Source organism: Gymnoscopelus braueri, assembly GCF_963280865.1.
Source record: "Gymnoscopelus braueri genome assembly, chromosome: 1".
Lineage (NCBI taxonomy): Eukaryota > Metazoa > Chordata > Actinopteri > Myctophiformes > Myctophidae > Gymnoscopelus > Gymnoscopelus braueri.
Window position 1 is genome coordinate 50,272,180 of NC_137603.1, and position 23,892 is coordinate 50,296,071.

General features: G+C 41.8%; 1 protein-coding gene across 3 annotated transcripts in view; it reads right to left on the reverse strand.

Annotated features, from left to right (window-relative positions):
- Nucleotides 1-320: 320 nt before the first annotated feature.
- The window catches only part of phkb (phosphorylase kinase, beta), a 156,036-nt gene continuing 132,464 nt past the window's right edge, over nucleotides 321-23,892 (reverse strand). For 2 of the 3 annotated variants that reach the window (XM_080440007.1, XM_080440009.1), the window contains 7 exons: nucleotides 21,323-21,413; nucleotides 19,278-19,483; nucleotides 18,671-18,805; nucleotides 11,910-12,039; nucleotides 8,709-8,816; nucleotides 5,424-5,564; nucleotides 321-1,904 (listed from right to left, as the gene is read on the reverse strand). In XM_080440007.1, the coding sequence (XP_080296133.1) occupies nucleotides 1,767-1,904; nucleotides 5,424-5,564; nucleotides 8,709-8,816; nucleotides 11,910-12,039; nucleotides 18,671-18,805; nucleotides 19,278-19,483; nucleotides 21,323-21,413 (949 nt within the window). In that variant the 3' untranslated portion in view covers nucleotides 321-1,766. Of the gene's footprint in view, nucleotides 1,905-5,423; nucleotides 5,565-8,708; nucleotides 8,817-11,909; nucleotides 12,040-18,670; nucleotides 18,806-19,277; nucleotides 19,484-21,322; nucleotides 21,414-23,714; nucleotides 23,806-23,892 lie in introns of all 3 variants that reach the window. The other variant, XM_080440008.1, reaches the window with a different exon arrangement.

A 23,892-nucleotide genomic window follows, 5' to 3' on the forward strand; every position in this document is an offset into this window, starting at 1 on the left:
ATGCATTGTATCTGTTATTTACATACTTTCCCTTGCTGCTCTGTGGACCTTATGTTATCTTTACTCATACTTTTTGTTATTATTTTAATTATTATTATTATCATCATCATCATCATCATCATCATCTAGTTAACATCCACACTTTGTATATAGGCTTGCATTTTGAGTTCACGAATGATATCCTCACATGGGAGGGAAAAAAAAACTGTAAAAAACCCAATAAACAGATATATATAAAAAAAAAAAACATCCACACTTTTACAAGTTAAAAACAATACTAATAAAACTAATGGAAACTCAGCACAGACCCCAAAAGTTCACACAGTTTAACCGATTACTTTATTCTTCAAAACTACGGTAGTGTGTACAGTAGTTACAAATACTCAAGGTTTGGATTATGACAAGGTTTGATGGATGGATGGATCACAGTGATTATATTCAGATAAACACATCGAGACACATGTTTCATCATTTCCACTCTAGGATGACAGCAACACATAGCTGTCAGGCAGAAACCTCCCATCTCCAGATTATTTTTATGTTTCTTTCAACTTGCAACATGCTATTACTACAGTGTCACACAAAAGTAGCAAAAGTTGCCGATCTACAAGCTTGTAGATTTTTGCTATTTTTGAAAATAATGTTAGGTTAAAGTGAAAGTGGTTAAGTGTGTCTGTGGGTGTTATAAATATTGAACCAATAAAGTATTAACAAGAGATTGTTAACTAAGTAATCCCTGTAGAATGTTTTGAAAAGTTTTGGATATACAATGTTTCCACCTGACAGCGACAAAAAAAAATTCTGCTGCCTACCTTCCTTTGAAATGGGCTTTTTTTTGGAGAGCCCTCAGAACTGGGATTGAACAGCGCAGCGGCGCTCATTGTCATGCAGAGATCGCCACTCACAAACACATCATTTCACATCACGTCGCAAACAGCAGTAATCAGAGAGAAAGCGACATGAGGGGGTTATGGCAAACAGAAGCTATTGTCACGCAGCAAACGCTCCATGCACAAAGATGTCACGCAGAGGACACACAACCATGAATCCTCTGGTACACACACACACACACACACACACACACACACACACACACACACACACACACACACACACACACACACACACACACACACACACACACACACACACACACACACACACACACACACACACACACACACACACACACACACACACACACACACAGAGCCCTAGCAATAACATTCATGAAGGCATCTTGATTTGCAATATTTTTCATGCTGATGGACCTGCATAATATTTTGCTTTTGGAACAGCCTAGAAAGGACAAGCTCAAACTGATGCATGCTGACACGTTAACAGTAGAAAATAAAGAAAGAAGGAAAAACAAGAACAAGCAGCGTTCCTTTCTCTGGGGATACATGACAAGACACTGATAACTAATGATCTATGGATAAGTATTGCATCATCCAATGCACCCCTGCACTAAGAGTAGTATGTGTTAAGTCAATGCAGTCCGCCTGCCCTAAGAGTAGCCGTAGCACATGTGTTAAGTCAATTAATGTAAGTACATGTAGTTGCTGGTGATACTAGTTACAAGTAACATATGTAACAGTTGTAGGTGGTGGTGTGAGGTTTGGGTAATGACTAATTAGTATTCCGTTGTTAGCTTGTAGATCAACTTTCTTTTTGTTGTTATTTTTTAAACATGTTTTCCATTACAACAAATGGGTTCAACACGATGTCTTCTAGCTGACAGAACATGGGTCATCTTTGCAGGGCTTCTAGCTAACAGAACATGGGTCGTCTTTGCAGGGCTTGATGTCTCCTTGCAGAAGCAGGTTCATGACAGCCTTGGTCAGGTAACTGGAGGTTCCTCTCTGGCCCACTGGCGGGGTGTTGTAGAACGCCTCCATGTTGTCCTGCAACAGACACGGATACAACGCGTCTTACAATGTCCTCTAAATACAGCGTCTCACAAACTTTTTCATTTCAAAGACTGGGAGTGGTTAAAGAAATAAATGTTTTGATTTATTTTGTACTTGCTCAAGAGCACATTAGCATGAGGTTGAGCATGTCAAAATAATGATGTCTAATAATGATGAATTGCATTTTTATAGCGCTTCTCCAAGTGCTCAAAGCGCTTTCCAATGGTTCGTTCATTCATTCATACGGGGGGGGGGGACCTTGGGAGGTGAAGCGGCCAACAATCCCCACAGGCTAGCGCCGACCGACTCATTGGAGGCAATGTAGGGTTCAGTGTCTTGCCCAAGGACACTTCGACACTATCTCCGGCCACTCTACCCCTGAGCCATTGCCGCCCGAAGTCATTAAAGCCGTACTTGGTAAGTCCCAAAATAACGATTTTTAGCAACCTCTGCTGGTCACTACCGTCATTGCAGGTCTTTAGCGGATTCCTGCATTACCCAGAATTCCATTTGTTTTCACCGGAAGGCGGAAGCGTTTCAAAAAGGGTTCTTTTTGTTGTTTTATACTATCTGCGGATCGTTTCTCTTAGCCAGTGGAGCTTTAGTTACCGTGAGCTGTGTTTTCTTTTGCTGTTGTTTTTCCATCTTCAAATCCTATAATGCCATAAAAACAGCATGAAATTCATTTTTGTTACTAGCGCGGTAGTTCCGGGACAAACAGGAAACCGGTGCATTTCCGTTTCCGTTTTCCGGCCGGATGACGTCATTTTCGCGGGAAAGACGCCCCTGTCCACTTTCAATAGAAAATATGTTTATAAAAGGCTTTCGGGGGTGAAATTCATGGAATGGGTGTTGTGAAACATTTGCCACTCACAAAAGATATAAAATTTTACTTTCGTTTTTTTGAAAAAGTTAGCTAGTATTACTTTAAGGAGTCATCCTTAATCCTTTTGTAGTGTGTAAGTCTTTCACCACTCCAGTTCCTCTTAGTTTCCGAGACTACCACACCTGCAACCAACCTTGTAATAAGGACAAGGCGCAACAGTCTACCCTAGGCTGGACCTAATTTCAAGGACCCCCATAACTATGAGAGTGAACAAATGGAACAAATTCTGTTCAAATGTGTTTACATTTTGGTTACATTTGTAACTCTCAGAGTTACAGGCATGTAAGGGTCCATTTGGAACATCCTCAAGGAACATGTGCTCTAAGCAAGGGATAATTGACGGGTCATTATTGAGAAATAAATCCCAACAGGGTGATTACTAGGCACCGATGCGTAGTCACGCTGAAGGGATTTATTTATTTCTCAATAATGACGGGTGACCCGTCAATTATCCTGCTTATTACACGGCTACTTATTCAATTAATTAATAAATTGACCCAAAAGTAACAACAAAATAAAGTATTTCCTTGCTTATGGTAATGAAGGTATCCATAAGTGTGGTGCTGGGCGGACACGGTCGCCTCGGAAAACAAGGAAGTGTTGATGAAATAGAATACATTTTCGGTTATCGCATTGTCTATTTCTCGCTTCAAATGTTTCAAAAACATTCTAGCAATGTTCATTTGTAAATGACATTGTGTGTTTGTTTACATGGCTGTCATGTTGGATACAGCATAAATTCAAGCAGCGTGTTTTTGCAACAGGTGCTCTGAGTCTTTGATTACACAGCGGTCTGTTATAGAGTTCATCGGTCATTAAACAGAAATAACACAGCTGAATTCAGTGATTGACCAATCAGAATCAAGCCTTTAACCAAGCCTTATAATAAGAACATCTAATGTTTCCAAACAGAGTATTTCTTTGGTGTTCTGAAAAGGGTCAAAATTACAAAGAAATGGCATAATAGTGGCTCATTATTATCAACATAAGAAGAGTGCAGCAGATGCAACCATTAGCTCATTGAAAAATTGGGTTAGGGTTACAAAAATCATGGTCATCCAGGAATCGCAATAAAGAAGATATTTGAGCAAAATGTACATGGGTTGTGTCCAATAATCTGGGAACTCATTCAGTAAAAAAATGTTTAAAAAAAAACTCTCGGGGCTGAGCTCATTTCTATGCCTGAATAACAGGAAATCATTCTTGGCTGCGCCTAGTTATGCTAATTTGCTTGCTTGCTCAAAGGCCTGCCCCCGAGGACTGCAAATATAACTGAAAAAGCGATTCTGCAGACAGATTTTTTGCTCCATTTTTCATTGCAAATTGCAAATCTAATGGGTGATTTATACATATACATTGGCATGCAACCAAGTAGAACTCAGGCTTAATTGTTGGCTTTAGCACTAAATGAGTACTGCTTTAAGGAGTATTGTATAAGCTTCAGTCATATAGTCATGCACAGTATCAATCAATTCAACTATTATTATCAGGTAAGCATGGAACAAAATGTTAATTTATTCCCCAGACTGATTTAGAGTGATTTTAGTGTATATCAGTAACGGCAGCAGAAATAACATTTTGACTGGGCAATCGACGTTTCGAGGGCGCAGCACAGCCAACACGGACAGGCCTAATGGATGAGAAGGAAATATTGCAACGTAATACAATAAAAGGCCTACCAAAGAATACATTCTGATGATAAAATGAATGAATTTGTCATTTGGACAAAATGTTCTCTCCACCAAAGGTTGCTCAGATTGGAACCATCTCCCAGTTGGACTAAGGGAGAGCCCCACCCACACTCATAGCATTCAAAGGAAAATTGAAAGTGGTTAAAACAAACTTGTGAGTAGTTTTACTCTAAATAGGCTTTCTTAAATGTTTTTAAGCCTTTTGTTTGATTTAATTGAGTGTTTTGTTAACTATGTTGTTCTATTGTGATGTCTGTATGTTTTTGGGCACTACCGATGGAAATTAGCATTCGCTAAATCCGGCATATTTACACTTAATCATGTATTAAATCATCTCTTAGTGATAATTAATGTACATTGTCCCGAACAAATAAACAAATAAAGTAAAGTAAATTTTAGGGTCTACATTTAAAATCGTAATATAATCATCATCATAATGCTACGTTTCATGAATCTGTTTTAATGTGTGCATTGCCGCTCCGTTAATTAACGACCCACACCCCTCATATGTAGTGTTAATAATTGTACCCGACTTTGAAACTCAGGTGACCATTTAGTCCAAATAAAATCTTCAATTTTGCGCGATATCCTGACTGTGGGCAAGAGCTAAAATGGGTGTACAACTGCCCACTTTGCCCAATACTGTAGCTTTTGCCGCTAGTATATTAAGAACATGGTTGTGACTTGAAGCTATGGAAGGCCTGTAACAACGTCAGCACTTTGCTCTACCTGCTTCTCTATGCCTTCAAAGAATAACATCACCACTTGACCTGCTTCTCTATGCCTTCAAAGAACATCACCACTTTACCTTCTTCTCTATGTCTTCAAAGAACAACATCACCACTTTACCTGCTTCTCTATGCCTTCAAAGAACAACATCACCTCACCACTTTACCTGCTTCTCTATGCCTTCAATGAACAACATCACCACTTTACCTGCTTCTCTATGCCTTCAAAGCGACTCCGATCCTTCTGGAAGTCATTGAAGGCCTCCTTCACCAGGCCGTCCAGGTTCACTTTCTCACCGAACTCCAGTTCAGGGTTTCTCTCCAGCAGAATGGATATGACCATCATCAGCTGAACAGAACAGAAGACAGTGGAGAGATTTAGATCAGTGGTTCTCGGGTCTGCGGACAAATACATTTAGGGGTCCTTGACATGAAAAAGTTTGAGAACCATTGCTTTAAAGCAGAGTTCACACAGTTTTTATTTGATTTAACAACATAAACTACATTGAGATTTACAGTACATCACAAGTGAAAGAAGAAAGATCAATTTGCTTTAATTGCATTTCGTCGCTGTTGGGCATAAACCTTGTATCTCCATATTACATTTTTGGGGGTAAATTAATGTCCTACTCTTTCATACTACAGTGTCACACAAAATTAGCAAAAATTGCAGATTGTGAGTTTGTAGGTCGGCTACTTTTGCCTTTTTAATTTTATTTTGGAAAGTGAAAGATGTTAAGTGTGTCTGTGGGTTTTATAAATATTGAACTAATAAAAAGCACCAACAAGAGCTTGTGCAAGAGATAATTGACGGCCAGCCAGTCATTGTTGAGAAATAAATTAGGCCATTGATTAGGCCATAATCACACTGAAGGGTTTTATTTCTCAACAATGACCGTCTGGCCGTCAATTATCCCACTTATTACACGGCTACTTAATACATTAATTAATAAATTGACCCAAAAGTAACAACAAAACAAAGCATTTCCTTGCTTACGGTAATGATGTATTCCATAAGTGTTGCGCTGGGTGGACACGGTCGCCTCGGAAAACAAGTAAGTGTATATATAGTGTATAGTGTATCAAATAGAATACAAATTTGGTTACTGCATTGTCTATTTCTCGCTTCAAATGTTTTCAAAAACATTCTTGAGAGCAATGTAAATGACATTGTGTGTTTGTTTACATGGCTGTCATGTTGGATACGGCACAAAATCAAGCAACGCAGCAGGTGCGCTGAGCCTTTGATTAGACAGAGGTCTGTTATAGATTTCATCGGTCATTATCGAGAAATAAGACAACGCTGAATTCAGTGATTGACCAATCAGAATCAAGCATTCAACCAAGCTTTGTAATAAGACTAAATAATAACTACATTGGATCCATCGGAACACAGGCTCTTTTTTCCATTTCCTGAACAATTATTCAAGCTGAACACACTAAAGCACTCTCTTCTCAAGGTAACAAACTTGGAAGAAATAATAATAATAATAGAAATAAGATGGAAATGCTGGTTTAGAGTTCCATGGGGAAAGTACATTAATCTCTTTATTTTAATAAATACCTTGTAAGTGATAAGTCAGACTGATGGTTCCTTGCTTTAATCCAAATGAAAATTTGATCCATATGCTTTTCATGTCATATATTTGACGAGCCACACCATTACAATAACATTATCTATGAAAGTTGTGTGCATGCACAGCACGGCTGCTGATCTGTTGGCAAACCGTGACATTCAGGTATGTACGATGAGCTTATATTTGCATGCATGTTAGTTCAATTTCACTGCATTTTAAGGAGGTGAAGATAATCCAGGTGATTTGGGGTCAGAAACATACCCTCCCGAGTATAGGGAGGGCGCTCCATACCCCAGCCTAGATCGGGAGCGAATGTCGGGCATGATTATCCTCTAGTGCGTTTCAACGATCCGATCTTAAGCCTCCGAGTAGCTCACAGGACGTTCGGATGATTTTCAGACATGTTTGATTGATTTATCTGGATATTTATGTGGATCGCTACTGTCCGAGTGGAACGGCACGGGCACAGAGGGAGTCGACCGCGACCGATAGAAAGACGGTCTAAAAGGAAAGGAGACAGATGTGAAGTGAATGAGAGAAAGACAGTCTACAAGGAGACAGGCGTGAAGTGAATGAGAGAAAGACGTGAAGTGAATGAGAGGTCTTTTGGCAGCGGTCCAAACTAATTGTGATGCGTTGGACAGCTGATATGTGTGAAGAACACTGTCTGTAACGTGTCTTCAGACATAATACAATACCGTTCATCACCTCTGCACATTAAACCGTCTCCGTTCATTCTTTACATCTGCTAGTCGGCTACTGCTGCTGCTTCTACAAGTGATCATGTGAGATGAAATGACGTGAGGTGCTGCGTTCGGGCAACCCCCGATAAATCTTAATCAAATCCTGTAGTGCGTGATGTCTCATTATTTTAAAATCTCAGAGTGTGTGCATGTTTAAGATAATCTGATGAGAGTATGATGCTAGTAGTGTATGATGCTCATGCTACCATATGTTTTTTCCCCCCAGATTCTTCTGACTACAGTCACGTCACCCGTGATTTATCAATCATCCGCCATGATGTTGACGGATCACCTCTGTGCTTAGAAACCATATAAATAAGGCAAAAAGGTGCTTCTTTCTTAGATATTTTGTGGTTATATGGATTCATATGCTTTTTTTATGTCAGCCAACTACATTTGCAGGCTTCAACCAAGTCCGCCAACATGTTATAAGAAAAGAAATGACACTTTGTGGACTTAAATAAAGTCATAAAGACTGCGTGCCGATGTCTGGACTATAATCCTCAAGCATGGCCATCAGCTGAGTTCGGGAACATATACGGTACGTTTACCTGATAGTGTCCTGGTAGTACTTAACTCATTCACTGCCAGGAATTAATTAATTAATTCATCCGTCTACATACCCTTGCCAGCGAAAACGGCGATTTTACTGTACCTTTGAAAAATCATGGAATGAAAACAAAAATTTGTCTCGCCGCGATCCTCCATTACAGAGCTATGGCCGTTTGAATGTGGCTTGTTTTTTGAAAAACACTTTTAAACACTTTGTAAATCCTTTAACATGGAAGCAGACGATATTCTTTTTCTTCTGGTCACGTGATCTCTGGGTGTACACTTCTTCGGTGGTGTTTGGATCATTCACAGGCAGTTACCTGCAGTACAATAGTTAACCATAGTTTTGCGCTATGACGGGAAAAAAAACATATGTAATGTAACAATGTGTACGTTCCGTAATGCAATGCCAATGGTGAAAGCTGTGTTGTTTGACGCTGCGAAGAAATGGCAGATTCGGCCACGCCCCGAAATACCTGTATGTGTCTCAAGGAATATTACGATTTTAAAAATCCTGTATTGTGAGTCCTGCGGTAAGAGTATAAAATATGCTGCATAAACAGAGACGGATGGACTTGATTAACAGATTTAAATTCAAGGTTAGTAAACAGATCTTTTTACCTCCACTATGATCTGTCTGTACTCAGGCAGTACGATGTTCTTCAGTGTGTCCTCTATCAGCAGGGAGAAGTTCATCTCATACATCGTCATGTCAGACAGAGTGGGTTGCTGCCAGAGAGAGAGAGAGAGAGAGAGAGAGAGAGAGAGAGAGAGAGAGAGAGAGAGAGAGAGAGAGAGAGAGAGAGAATTAGGTTCATTTATCATTGTGTACCGATCATTGTGTCTGATCCCTCAATTCTTTATTCTTCTTCATCTTTCGATTGGTGTGATTACGTTTTCGCCCGGTGGGTTTTTATCACGAAGAATGAGTTCATGGGCAGGACAGATGTTCCACCAACCTGCAATACTCACTCAAACTGTTCACACTGTTCAAAGAAACTCAACTTCTCTCCCGCTGGAGTACAACAGCACACTTGTGAACTTAGAGTTTAGCCTGATTCACACTTGGAAGTGCGCCAGTGCCTTGCATGAAAAACAGCAGATCTATGAGATCACAATCCGTCGCATTGCGATGCCTTGTGCGCTTGTAGACTGGCTATTTTGGGTGTGCAACATGATGCAACATGATCCAAGTGTAAAGCACAATACAAGCTCCTTCTGAAGTTTTCAGAAAGAGAGGTGATCTCCTTCTTCTTTCGGGTAATTCCCATCGGGGTTGCCACAGTGGATCATCTGATTCCATCTGGTTCTGTTTTCTTTGTCTTCCTCTGTGATTCCAGCCACCTACATGTCCTCTCTCACCGCATCTATGAACCTCCTCTTTGGCCTTCCCCTTCTCCTCTTGCCTGACAGTTCCATCTTCAGCATCATTCTCCCAATGTATGTACCCCTCATCCCTCCTTTTCACATGTCTAAACCATCTCAACCTCGCCTCTCTTCCTTTATCCCCAAACCTTCTAACCTGTGCTGATCCTCTAATGTAGTCATTTCTGATCTTGTCCTTCTTTGTACCTCCAAATGAGAATCATAACATCCTCAATTCTGCCAACTAATGTAACTACTGTATTGTGTAATGTAACTACTGTATATATATGTATAATGTACTACTGTATACTGTATGTACGTGTAATGTAACTAGCCTACCGTAGGCTACATTTGATACATCACTATTCTCTTCATGCTTCAGCTTGTAGGAGGCGGTACACAGCATACTCGCTAATTGATAATTGACTGATGAGTCTTTACTGACTGAAGTAAGCAAAGAAAAGGTCTGTGTAAGACAGAAAGTAGTAATTAAACTATCAACAACCATCAGGGGATGTGCCGGTGAAGGCAGTCGCTGCCAATACAAATGTGGGTTTGCCAACATGTGTTACAGCCAACATAATAAAGGCTTTTAAAATTTGGAACTGGAGATTTAGCAGTTTAATTACTACTTTCTTTATTGCATTAATACCCCAGATTTGAACCCGGGTCTCCTGAGCAAGTGCTGAATCTTTTTATTTTTAATTTTTTTTACCACTGAGCTAAAAGCCTGTCTGCTTGCTCAGGGGAAATATATAATTTTGATGAAAATGAGTGTCAAACCAGAAACAGGATGGTGTCAAAGGTTGTGTCCAACATGATCTAAATGTCTCAATAGAAGAGTAGGGAGACCAAATATGACCACCCCAGTTATATTGTATTAACATACAAGTGAGAGCACCAGTGACAACCAGAAATAGACTGGGTGACGACCACGAAGAGTGTGGTTACATCTGGAGAGACAGAGGACAGCCGGAGAGACGGTGACCTGGAGTGGAGAGGGTTGGCAGCGCAAACCACGTCTTCCGCGAGGAAGAACCTTTTTGCTACAGACTGCGGTGAAACCTGCAGGGAGGGTTTAATCCATCAAGGCAGAGTGAGATGTTTGAGCCCAGCAGCAACGGTGACGCAACGCACCTGTAGAAAAGCCTCCATTTCTGGTCAGACGAGGGAGGAGCCAGACCTGGAGCCAAACCACAGTGCCTAGAGCCTCCTAGTGTCGCCAACAGCTGGAACATCTCAACTTCCCTGGCCTGGCATTGGTCGGACCGATGGCGTGGATCCATGCATGTTACTTGCAAGTTGTAAATGCAGCATGCATGGATCTGCGTCGTTGGTCTGGCTAGCGCCAGGCTAACCCTAACCCCCTAATTAGCACTGTCTCTAACTCCCCTCAAGAGACAGGGGGCAGTAGCATGCCACTTGGACACAGGCTGGGGTCTGATCAGCCTCGGTCGGGTGGTCTGGAGGAGGGTGTCTGTTGCAAGACCCGAAACAACACTGATGATGTGTCCATAAGTGCGTCATGTTTTATTGACTACCATACAGATTGGACAAAAAGACATTGTAATCACAATAGATACATACAACATAATAGAGCTTTAAGATGTCTATTTGAATATAAATAGAATGTTTTTCAAGAAGCCACTCTTTAAACCAGCGATTCCCAACCTGTGGGGCGGGGCCCACTGGCGGGCCATGACAATATTACAAGGGGGCCCCCAAATAATTGGTAAAACACTAGGATTTTATTGATAACTTAACTCTTTGAATGCCAGAGTATTTTCATAAAGTACTCCCCCAGTGCCAGCAATTTTCGTGTTTTTTTATTTTTATATTTTGAATTTTTCTCATGAAAATAATTTAAGGACACATAATTTAAAGACCCAGCACAAATCCGCCACTAGAGAGCAGCACATGACAGCTTGATCATGTCGTTGGGTCTCTCTCACCCTTCTTGATAGATTAGACAAGGAAAAACATGAAAACGGATGTGACGTCGTCCCAGATTGTTTTGATCGGCGAAAATTACGATGTGATACACGACGGCGATGACTGATCGTCACCCAGACCATAGATTATAGAAGAGAACCTGTCCGTTTGTCCGTTATACCGTGTGAAAACCCGTTTATTTACCTATTTTGGACGAAAATGACTGGGGAAAAAAATCAAAAACCGGAAACGGAATCCAGGCCATGAAACCGGATGCAGATGTCCGTGAAGTGGAACTCGACATTGAATATTAAGCAGCATAGCGCAATCAGAGATTAAACAATGAACGCGCGTCAAGCGCGTCGAACGCGTCGACGGCCAACTGGACAAAGTAGCACTTGACGCGTTATCGCCTCGTCCGCAGTCAAAGAGTTAACATTGATATAAACAGATTAATGTAAAAAAATATATATAGACGGCAATTAGATTTGCTGTGAATAATGATGTTTGATTGGAGACAGGTACCTGTGGCAGGTGAGCTTCGGCCACCATGAAGCCGTTGGGCGTCCTCTCCAGAATCTGCCAGACGCGGTCATAGAAACCCAGAGGAGTTCTGTTCAGAGAGCCGTCGATCTGACGCCTGCTCAGCCAAGACCTGTAGAGAGACCACCATAAAAAGACCACCATTACCTTCTTGACCTGTAGAAAGACCACCATTACCATCTAGACCTGATGAAAGACCACCGTCACCTTGTGAGTAAGGGCATATTTGGTCGTTCAGGCAAACACAAAAAAAACACCTGTTTTGATGAGGTGCTGACCACGGCAGTTAATAATGTTGAAAAGGATGAAGCCGCACAGTTCTTGTATTGAAAGGTATTGGAAACCAATATTTTGTGAGCATGTCGATCGGCAATCTTTGCTACTATTGTGTGACACTGTAGTTAGTATGACAGGCATTCACTTCAAAACATTAAAAGTTGAAATATAGAGCTAAGAGGTTTCTGCCCCGACAGCAATAATGTCTTCTACACTTTGTCAGTACTCATGCATAAAAAGTTTTCAAGTTTGGCACACAAGTGGTGCAGTACTTCCTTTGGTGCTTTCAAACAGCTTTCGATCCATTTCCCATTAGTCTCCATCTTATGTCCGCAACGGCGACAGAAGTAACAAAAATCCATCAAGGAACAAAGCAAGACTTTAAAGCGATTCATTTGAGCTGCCAATGAATTGGTGAGAGGGGACTTTTTATTGCACTGTTCAGAGAAATGGTCACCGAGTTATGGCCATTTGAAATGTTAAGACACTGCAGTGAGGATTGGAGCAATGGCGCCTGACGTGGCGCCATTGATACTAATGGCCCCTGACGTGGCCCCTGGGGTGACTATTGTCATGGCAGAACTCTGAACAGTGTTTGTGTCATGTTTTGGTGCAGATTGGAGCAACAGTGTTGCTCGTGGCCCCTAACATGGCCCCTGTGAGTTGATTTCGTCGACCAAAACTATGAGGAAAATGTCTGTTGACTACCTTTTTTTCAGTCACGAAAACAAAATAAAACAAAAACGCTATGTTGACTAAAAATATGACTAAATATAATTGACAATTTCATCAACAAATAAAAACTAGACTAAATTGTTTGGGAGGGACTAGTGGAGAAGAGATCCAGTAGAACTAAGACAAGTCATCATGGGTGCGAGCGGGTGTCACAAAATAGTTGATCTACAAGCGTAGATAAATCATTTTTGGCATGCAGCTAAGTGAAAATAATTTTGATGCCATCACGGACCACCCAAAAATACATTTTAGTCGACTAAATCAATTGTAGATTTAGTCGACTAAAATCTTATGATATTTAGTTGACTAAAACTAGACTAAAAGTAAAACATTTCAGGTGACTAAAATACGACTAAAACTAAACAGAATGTTATTCAAAAGACTATGACTAAAACCAAGTCAAAATCAAAACACTGCTGTGTGACTATCGTCATGGCGGACCCCTGAACAGTGTTTGTGGCAAGTTTGGAGCGGATTGAAGCAACGGTGTGCCATTTCATCAATGCAGGGACAATAACATCCTGATGGTTCCCATTATAGTACAGCGTCACAACTGAGTCTGAAACAGAACACAGTGATTTGTGCAGCTTTGTTCACAAACTGCACACGTGGTCATTTACTATCAATAGCTAAAGATTGGGCAGGGAGGCCACACTGTTATTAGACTCTGTCTATGTCTGCCCTGAGACAAGTACGCAGACTGAAGTGGTGCCTGTGAGACTGAATTCAGGGCAAGAAAGTCACTTAACCATATGAATCCCGACATCCCTATTCTGGAGTGAACATTCTATAATGTGACACTGTAGTACAACAAAATAGGGCATTAATTTACCAAAAACATTGAAATATTGAGATACGAGGTTTCTGCCCTACAAGAATGATATTATTACATCATCTGACTACACCAGACTAGGCTATAGGGAGACACATCTTTGGAAAATTAACATAATGGAATTACAGCTATGTGGCATCATGCCATATAATCAATCAATCAATACAGGACAAACAGAATGTTGCAATACGTGAGCCCCTACATCTGCTTGCATTAAAAGTGGCAGTACTTTGACAATATTTCTTGGATGAGAGGAAACTGACTTGATCCCTACTGTATGTTCATGTTTATCACAGCTCAGGGGACCAAGTCATTCTTTGTTTGAATGCAGGAAACAGTGGCCCTCATTTATCAACGTGGTGCAGACCAAATAATGGGCGTACAGCGAGATCACCGCACCTTTCGGCATTTATCAATATATCCTGACGTTGGATTCATCCTACCGTAGGCTGAGATCTCACGTCTGGTAGAGACCAGTTGTTGACGTTGGCTGCACCCGTTTATTCCATCCTAGACCTGCGGAGCAGCAATTGTCTGACTGTCTGACAGGCATCTGGACACATAATCCACTCATAAATGTATATTTACACACTAATAAATAATCCCTGTGAATATAACATTTTATAAAGTAATTTAAACAAACTGCTTTAACAGTCATTCAGATAAGATTGTAGATCTGGCTGCATTGAAAATAGCAGATCTACAAGCTCACAACGCGTCGCTGGCTTGTGAGCTTGTAGATCTGCTATTTTCAAAATATACGAGCGCTTCTGCGAGAGCACTCTCGGGAGTTTAGACCGGTGCGGCGGCGCTGCTGTTATATTTTCATGGCCACCGAGCTTGTAGATCTGCTATTTTCAAAATATACGAGCGCTTCTGCGAGAGCACTCTCGGGAGTTTAGACCGGTGCGGCGGCGCTGCTGTTATATTTTCATGGCCACCGGGAGATCAGACATTTAACCCATGGTCCAACACACACCAGCCTTCATTCATTAATGTTCTCTCCAGGCTATCTCTCATTAATGCGGAGCGGGACGGGACACCGCCCGCCCGACGGTCCAAGTCTCACTGGGAAATGGGAATAGCCTACATGACTTCTTTATTTTAGTGTAACTCGAACGCGCACTGCTCGGTATGGGTTAAATACATTTATATACAAACGTATTCCATTCATGGCGATGTGATTGGTATCATAATATGTCATTCATGTAGGCTACAAGCCTACGTGACAAAGATTGTACCGCTACGGTACGGATTACATGAAAAACACAGCTGGGCGGGCGTGTGTGTGTGTGTGTGTGTGTGTGTGTGTGTGAGAGAGAGAGAGGGGCGTGTGCATGTGCGTGTGTGGCGAGGCGAGCGGGGGAAACTCTTTCTTATTGGCTTTTCATGATGATGTCTTTGGTCGTATTCTGGTTCTTCAATCTTCATGTCGTAAAATCGGGGCGTTTTGAGAATATTTAAGGGGGTGTTATTTAAATGACGCTCGGTTTCAGCCGAGACATTTATCAAGGCTGGGACCAAATGTACGCTCGGATCAGCAGTGTAGGATGCGTTGCTAACTGTGACTTCGACGTTGGTGTACGGCCGAATATATGGAAAAATATACGCCGGTTTATACGCTCCGTTGATAAATGAGGGCCAGTGTGTGTGTGTGTGCGTGTGTGGGTGTGTGCGTGTGTGTGTGTGTGTGTGTGTTTGCGCACCCGTGCGCACACATGCACACTACTTTGGTGCACTAGTACCAAATGTTCCCACAAATACAGTCAAATTTGAGAAATAAACATTGTGAGGACCATTCTCCTCACAAGAGAAATGGTTGTTTTATGATAAAAAATGATTAGGGGGGCCCGGACAGCTAGGCTCTAATGTAGCCTGACAGCACATCACGGGTTTGAGTCCCATTCCCGAGGATCTTTGCTACATGTCTCCCCCCTCTCTCTCTCCCTGTTTCCTATCCGTCTACACTGTAAACTATTTTAAAAATAAGGCAGAAACGGGGGCACGGTGGCGCAGTTGGTAGTGCTGTCGCCTCACAGCTAGAAGGTCCTGGGTTCGATTCCCGCAGGGGACGCTGTGGGCGCTGGGGGCGTGTTCTCTCCTCCGCGTCATCAGTGCCCATACCCTAGGTGGGGTTGGCGAAAGGGCCTCTCTGTGTGGAGTTTGCATGTTCTCCCCGTGTCTCCTAGGGTAGGTACCCTCACAAAAACATGCAGTAATCCTGGTCACTATACTGCCTCCCCGTGGCCAGCCGGGGCGCTTGATGGAGGGGAAGGGAACTGGTGGGAATAACGTGTTCCTTCCACGCGCTACGTCCAACCAGGGAAACTCTCCCCTGTCAGGTGACAAGAAGGTCAGTTGGCTCTCATGCATTGAAGGAGGCATGAGCTCGGCCCTGGCCTCCCTAGGTTGGCAGAGGGAAGGTAGTGCCCAGGATTACATAGACAATTGGCACTGGGTGTAAAAAAATAGGGTTACAAAATCATGGGATAAAAAAAATAAAAAGGCAGAAAACCCCCTAATTATATTTAAAAAATAAATAAAAATGATTTGGGCAGATTCAGGTTGGGTTTAGGATTAGACATTTAAAGGTTAGGTTTCGGGGCAGCGCAACGAGTTGTGAGCTTGAAGATTGGCTGCTTTTCAGCTATTTTCAGTGATGTCCTTTAACTCATTCAGTGCCAATGACGTGTAACATGTACATTTTTTCCAAACTCTCTTTGGCACTCTTTCCCAGAGTGCCAATGACGTGTTACACGCCAAAACCGTGTTTTCAGTGTTCACGCTAGATGGCACTGTTCGCCAACCTATGAGTAATCCTATGACTTTTGGAGAAGAGTATACCCGGAAATAATGTGATCACAACAAACCAATCTAATGTTAAAGGATTTTGAAAAATACATACTTTCTTGTTTTTTTCTGTTTTTGGCAAGAACGAGCTATATTCAACAGCCAATAACAAAAGAACAGAGGGTTGTGGTGACACTCTTCCCCCCCCCCCCCCCAGAGGGAAGCAGAGACACTCCTCCGTCTTTTGCGACACTCTGTGTGTCGATCGTCCTGGAGCGAAATATTCTGTGGCTCTTGAAAGGTTAGTAAAAATGCTCAAAAACGCTGGCACTGGCTGACTTAATTAATTAATTAATTCTGGCACTCAATTAGTTCATTTTGATATCCTCACAAGTATACTAATACAAACTTGTTGATGCGTGCGCGCGCGTGTGTGTGTGTGTGTGTGTGTGTGTTTAGAGGACCTGCCGGTGTGCTGCGGCTGCAGCACGTCCAACAGCAGCTGTTTGACATCACTGGGAGAGAGCTGGTAGATGTCCTGAGTGTGTGTGTGTTTGCGCACCCGTGCCCACACATGCACACTACTTTGGTGCACTAGTACCAAATGTTCCCACAAATACAGTCAAATTTGAGAAATAAACATTGTGAGGACCATTCTCCTCACAAGAGAAATGGTTGTTTTATGATTAAAAATGATTAGGGGGCCCGGACAGCTAGGCTCTAATGTAGCCTGACAGCACATCACGGGTTTGAGTCCCATTCCCGAGGATCTTTGCTACATGTCTCCCCCCTCTCTCTCTCCCTGTTTCCTATCCGTCTACACTGTAAACTATTTTAAAAATAAGGCAGAAACGGGGGCACGGTGGCGCAGTTGGTAGTGCTGTCGCCTCACAGCTAGAAGGTCCTGGGTTCGATTCCCGCAGGGGACGCTGTGGGCGCTGGGGGCGTGTTCTCTCCTCCGCGTCATCAGTGCCCATACCCTAGGTGGGGTTGGCGAAAGGGCCTTTCTGTGTGGAGTTTGCATGTTCTCCCCGTGTCTCCTAGGGTAGGTACCCTCACAAAAACATGCAGTAATCCTGGTCACTATACTGCCTCCCCGTGGCCAGCCGGGGCGCTTGATGGAGGGGAAGGGAACTGGTGGGAATAACGTGTTCCTTCCACGCGCTACGTCCAACCAGGGAAACTCTCCCCTGTCAGGTGACAAGAAGGTCAGTTGGCTCTCATGCATTGAAGGAGGCATGAGCTCGGCCCTGGCCTCCCTAGGTTGGCAGAGGGAAGGTAGTGCCCAGGATTACATAGACAATTGGCACTGGGTGTAAAAAAATAGGGTTACAAAATCATGGGATAAAAAAAATAAAAAGGCAGAAAACCCCCTAATTATATTTAAAAAATAAATAAAAATGATTTGGGCAGATTCAGGTTGGGTTTAGGATTAGACATTTAAAGGTTAGGTTTCGGGGCAGCGCAACGAGTTGTGAGCTTGAAGATTGGCTGCTTTTCAGCTATTTTCAGTGATGTCCTTTAACTCATTCAGTGCCAATGACGTGTAACATGTACATTTTTTCCAAACTCTCTTTGGCACTCTTTCCCAGAGTGCCAATGACGTGTTACACGCCAAAACCGTGTTTTCAGTGTTCACGCTAGATGGCACTGTTCGCCAACCTATGAGTAATCCTATGACTTTTGGAGAAGAGTATACCCGGAAATAATGTGATCACAACAAACCAATCTAATGTTAAAGGATTTTGAAAAATACATACTTTCTTTTTTTTTTCTGTTTTTGGCAAGAACGAGCTATATTCAACAGCCAATAACAAAAGAACAGAGGGTTGTGGTGACACTCTTCCCCCCCCCCCCCCCCCCAGAGGGAAGCAGAGACACTCCTCCGTCTTTTGCGACACTCTGTGTGTCGATCGTCCTGGAGCGAAATATTCTGTGGCTCTTGAAAGGTTAGTAAAAATGCTCAAAAACGCTGGCACTGGCTGACTTAATTAATTAATTAATTCTGGCACTCAATTAGTTCATTTTGATATCCTCACAAGTATACTAATACAAACGTGTTGATGCGTGCGCGCGCGTGTGTGTGTGTGTGTGTGTGTGTTTAGAGGACCTGCCGGTGTGCTGCGGCTGCAGCACGTCCAACAGCAGCTGTTTGACATCACTGGGAGAGAGCTGGTAGATGTCCTGAGGAGACATGTCCCCTGCACGGATCTTCAACTCATGTTTCATGGCCTGGACAATCCACCTGACAACAACACACAACAACACACAACACACACACACCATGACCTTCACCTCCTTCATGGAATATTACTGTATATCTATGGATGTATATTGTCTCTGTCGGGTGGAAACCTTGTATATCCTTTTTTACTATTATAAAATAGTGACAATAGCAGATTTACAAGCTCACAATGCGTTGTGACGTGTTGTGAGCTTGTAGATCTGCAATTTAGATCTGGTATTTACAATTAAAAGGAAAAAAAGAAATGTGTAAACAGAGCTTTGTCACGTTGCAAATAGAAATAAAAGTAACTATCTTACAAAACCGTGCATTTGCTTTCAGAAATAGTTATCCTTAGCACACATACATAGGATAAACTTTTGAAACAAATGGCAGCAATATTTCAATGTTTTGCCTTCACTTGGTATAAAACCTTTGGGACAAATAGCAGCCTCTCTCTCTCTCTCTCTCTCCCCCCCCTCTCCCCTCTTACCCGACTCGTATCTTCAGCATGCCGCGGAACAGCTCAGGGTTGTTGGAGATGATCCAGCCGATGTGGATGACCAGCTCCTGCTGGAGCACCGCCTCCCTCTCCCCTCCCAGAGGGGAACACTTAGTGTAGATGATGCCTTTAATCACGCCTGGAGACAGCGGGTTGGAGATCACCTCTTCCTCATGGCCGAACAGGCCCAGGGTCACCTGACCGCACACGCACACACGCACACACAGAGGATAAAATGTACACCAGAGCAAGGTAGAATTAGAGTGTTGATCCTTTGTTTTGAGTGTGTCCATGCAATGAAATTCAAATAAGGGAAATTCAAATAAGGGGCATCCCCTATTTCTAAGAAAAACAAAGGACGGCCAGAACAAGACAAAATGTCACTGTACAGTATATATACAGTATGTAGAGTTTATTATATTAACAACCTGTATTATAGTATTTGTATTTGTATATGAGCTGTTTGAACTTGTAAGATGTGTGTCATCGATTGATTCCCCAAAAATAACGAACAAAGTGTGTCCCTCATCAGCTCAATAAGGGACACGTCTTTTAGTTTCCAAATGAGGGACGATTCCTTATTTCAAGGGACTGTTGGCAGCCCTAACAGTATGTGCACGCATTTATGCTATTATTGGATCGTGGCGTGCGCTACTCTGTCCATGGGTCCAATTTCAAGTACCTTTGTTCTGTTGCTCTAAAATGATCCTGTGAGGGAAAAAATTACACTTGGGCCATCTCCCTGACAAGAGGACACCTTTATCTCCTTTAATCTAAGTGAAACCCTGGCTCTGTGATGTTCAAATATGTCTCTTTGAAGTCTCAGGTAAGCCATTCATCTTTGCACTGCAGCAGCAGACTTGCAGAGACCTAACAGTAGCTGGAATGATCCACATGACAAAAAAAAGGAAATGATCTTCTTGGATTTATAATAACGGGAAATAAAGTACAATCAACTGTAAAAGTTGCTGTTCCATATACCAGTTCAAAAGGTGTCCCATATATCTCTCTACTGAGCTGCTATTGTACGCAAAGATAAGACGCCTGCCTTGAATTACAAATCAGCTCTTCCAAATCTTGTTCACAAGAAGAGCAAATTTCCCCCCGGTACACATAATCTATATGCAGACTCACAGCTGGAGCTGCTTCAGTGAAATCAATCGCCTAATATTCTTCAGCAGGAGTTAAAAAAATGTAGTCGAGATAACCGGCGCTCTCGAGAAGCTAATCTCGTGAACAACACTTGACAGTAATGAAAATGTAGCTAACACCGTATACTGTATGTCACGACTGAACTGAGAACAGACAAATTACTGGGTCGGAAGCGCTTTAAGTGGTCGAGTTGTTGAGCATGTCTTGATGTTGTAATGGATATAAAATGTGTAATACAATGGCCTTAATGGGGGGGAGGGGGGGGGGGGGGTCTTGCTAAATTAAAAGAGCTACTGTGGATGCAAACACAATGGAAGTTAGCTGTGTTGATACAGTAACACATTCAGCCATCTCATGCTGAAGCACTCAAGGGACGACACGAGTAGCTTGGAAATCATATTCAAGTTTCACATAGTGTTTGCAATGATTATCATTTTGTTAATCACTAGGGTTACCAACCGTCCCTTGCAGTAAGGAATCGTCCCTTATTTGGAAACAAAAAATAGGTGTCCCTTATTGAACTGATAAGGGACACACTTATTATATAATATATATAATAAATAATAATAAAATATTTTTTTTTAAATAATAAAATAATGTATATTATATAATAATAATATAATATACAAAAACATATACGTATGGGAGTAAACAAACATATAAATAACATGTATATATATACAGTGAGATTTTTTGGGCGTCCCTTATTTTTCTTTGAAATAAGGGTCGCCCGGCCGGGTGTCCCTTATTTGAATTTCAGGTAGTTGGCAACCCCACTAATTAGTGAACATTAAAATCACGTCCTAACATAAGCAATTTGCTTAGATATCAGTTGGTAATATAGCTGTTATTAGTGCTCTCAGCTGTCTGTGTGGCACACTTACCTGCTTGCCATGCACTAACACACTAGTAATACTGGGAGCAAGGCTGTCCACTAGTTTAGTTAACAGACTGGCAGCCAGACGGACAACAGACCTGGTGGGTGAAAACACAACAAGCACATCCTCCATTACAACAGACTGCTTAAAGTTTAGTGTAACAGGCTGGTTGGATGTGATGCCATTCAGTATTGATGAACCAATGTTCCAAATTCACAAAAAAATAATTGAACAGGAAATACTGTTCTGTACATATTATATGTGGCAGTCTCAAATTCAAAGTACTGTAAGTAACCTCTTAAGTGGGCTACATGCTTCCCGTCCGAATTATTTCGGATAGGGTAGGTTAAAATGACGTCAATTAGATGCCACATCTCAAGGGGTTTATTCAATGAGGGATGAAATCCATAAAACATTGTATATAAATAAATAATCATCAACAGTTTCCCAGGTGTAATTGCCAGTCAACTCCCAGACAGCATTTGAAAAGCTGAAACATGGAGCTGCAGATGTTCATTGTCAAACAGTCGTAAACATCTGAGAGAGCTGAGGCACTCAGAATGAATGCTAAAATGTGACTGTAAAAAACCCAATAGGGATTTTATGATGATGACGAACAGACTGCGGTTAACGGTACTGTATATCACGTGTTAGCACTCCTATCCACATGGACTTGCAGAGGCAATGAACAAGAGAGAATTGAATCAATGGAACCGTTGATCACAATCACTCAAAATGTGTTGATAAAAACAAGTTGTGCACATATGTGTTGCTCGTGCGCATGTGCGTGCAATAACTCGATGATTAAACCTGCAGAAATATAATGGCGTACCTTTGCGTGTGATGAATAAAAATGGCAACATAATGTTGTGCTGCTGTGCACCCACTGGGGTGCTTTGTTGGGGAACCTATTTCAAGCTCCAGTTCCTAGCTCATGTTAAGTAAATGAGAAACCAAATTGGATTGAGTATCGACGCCCCATTCAGAGCCATGAATGGGGCCTCCAGGCTTTTTTCCCCACTATAATCAAGTTCTTCTGTGTCAAAGTCCCATTAATTACACAAAACAGGCATGACAACAAAACTGTTGAGCTGTCAAGACACAGTCAGCTGCGTCCGACACAAAATCAAACCAAACCACGGACAACGAAACACTGACCATCACCAAAGCAAGGATGAGAGACTTCTGGAAGCCAACACAAAACACAGATCCACAGAACCAACGCATTCTAATTCTAACCAGCGTGTCTCTCTACCTTATTTTCAATACTTTTGCTTGACACTCTTGTGTGACGAGGTAGGGCGTTAAATGAAGAAAAGGATTGGTGATACAAGGTTTCTGCCTGACAGCAACGATAGTTGAAAACACTATTGTTGTTTTCAACTTATAGATATAGAGCAATGAACTGTGATTGCAGTTCATAATTGATCCATACTGTGGCATTTATGTAAAAGTGAAGAACTTGACATTTTACTTAGATAGACGATTTGAAAATTACCTTGAAGCTTAGCTATCTGGTAAGGCCTCCAGTAGACGTGTGAGAGAAATGTCATAGATAGATGTGACACCAGCTATGCGACACTGGCTATTATAGTTATTTCATGCCCAGTTAAAAGAAAAATATTGTAGGAATTGAGACTGTAACTGCACAAAGATAATCAGAATCAATAACGGGTTGATTCAACTCAAATCTAAGTGCCATCACTGCCTTAAAGGTAGGGTAAGTGATATTTTTGAGTTAAAACAAAACCCTTTTTGTTAAATAGTTAAATCTCTATATGGTGATAGTAATCATTGCTATATATTTTTTGTTCCAGTAACAGGTCTCCCCGTCTCTCCAGCTCTTTAATAAACATAAAATACATTTTCAGGTGAGTTGCCAATTTCAGCCAATCAAGAGAGTACACATTTATCAGCTTAAATGTGATAGTGTTCCAGATAAAAAATTCTCTGCTCATTTATTTTTTCAATCACTACCAATTTCACTTTTTTATTCTGTATCCTGCATGAGTTCTCGCTTGTGATTGGCTCAAATTGGTATCCCGACCTGAAAATGCATTTTCTGTATACTAAAGAGCTGGAGAGAAGGGAGGCCCCTGTTACTGAACAAACACTCTATAGCAATGAGTACTATCAGAGTCCAGAGCTATTTAATACTTATTTTAACAAAAGTTAAAAAATACCTTACTGCACCTTTAAATCAATGGAATATTAATTGTTTTAATTTTTATTATATTCTATAATTTCATTTCTCTGTGACGTAGGAACGCTACCACCAGAGGGTGGCTCTGGGTCACTTTTAGCTCAAACAGCTATGGTAGAATAAGGTAGGTAGCTAGCTGGCTTCTGGCTAACATCAGCATGCAAAGACATCCATCCCTGCATCATCCATCATTACCTGCTTGCCATGCACCAGAATTGTGGTGATGTGAGGGGCTATAGAGCCTGCTAACTTCTCCATAATGGCCGCTGCGTGGCGCACGGCCAGCCTAAGTGCAGCCAGTTTGAACGAGGGTGTCATTTTTATAATATCCAGAATGCCAACATGAATGTCATTGTGTAAAAAAAAAAACAGA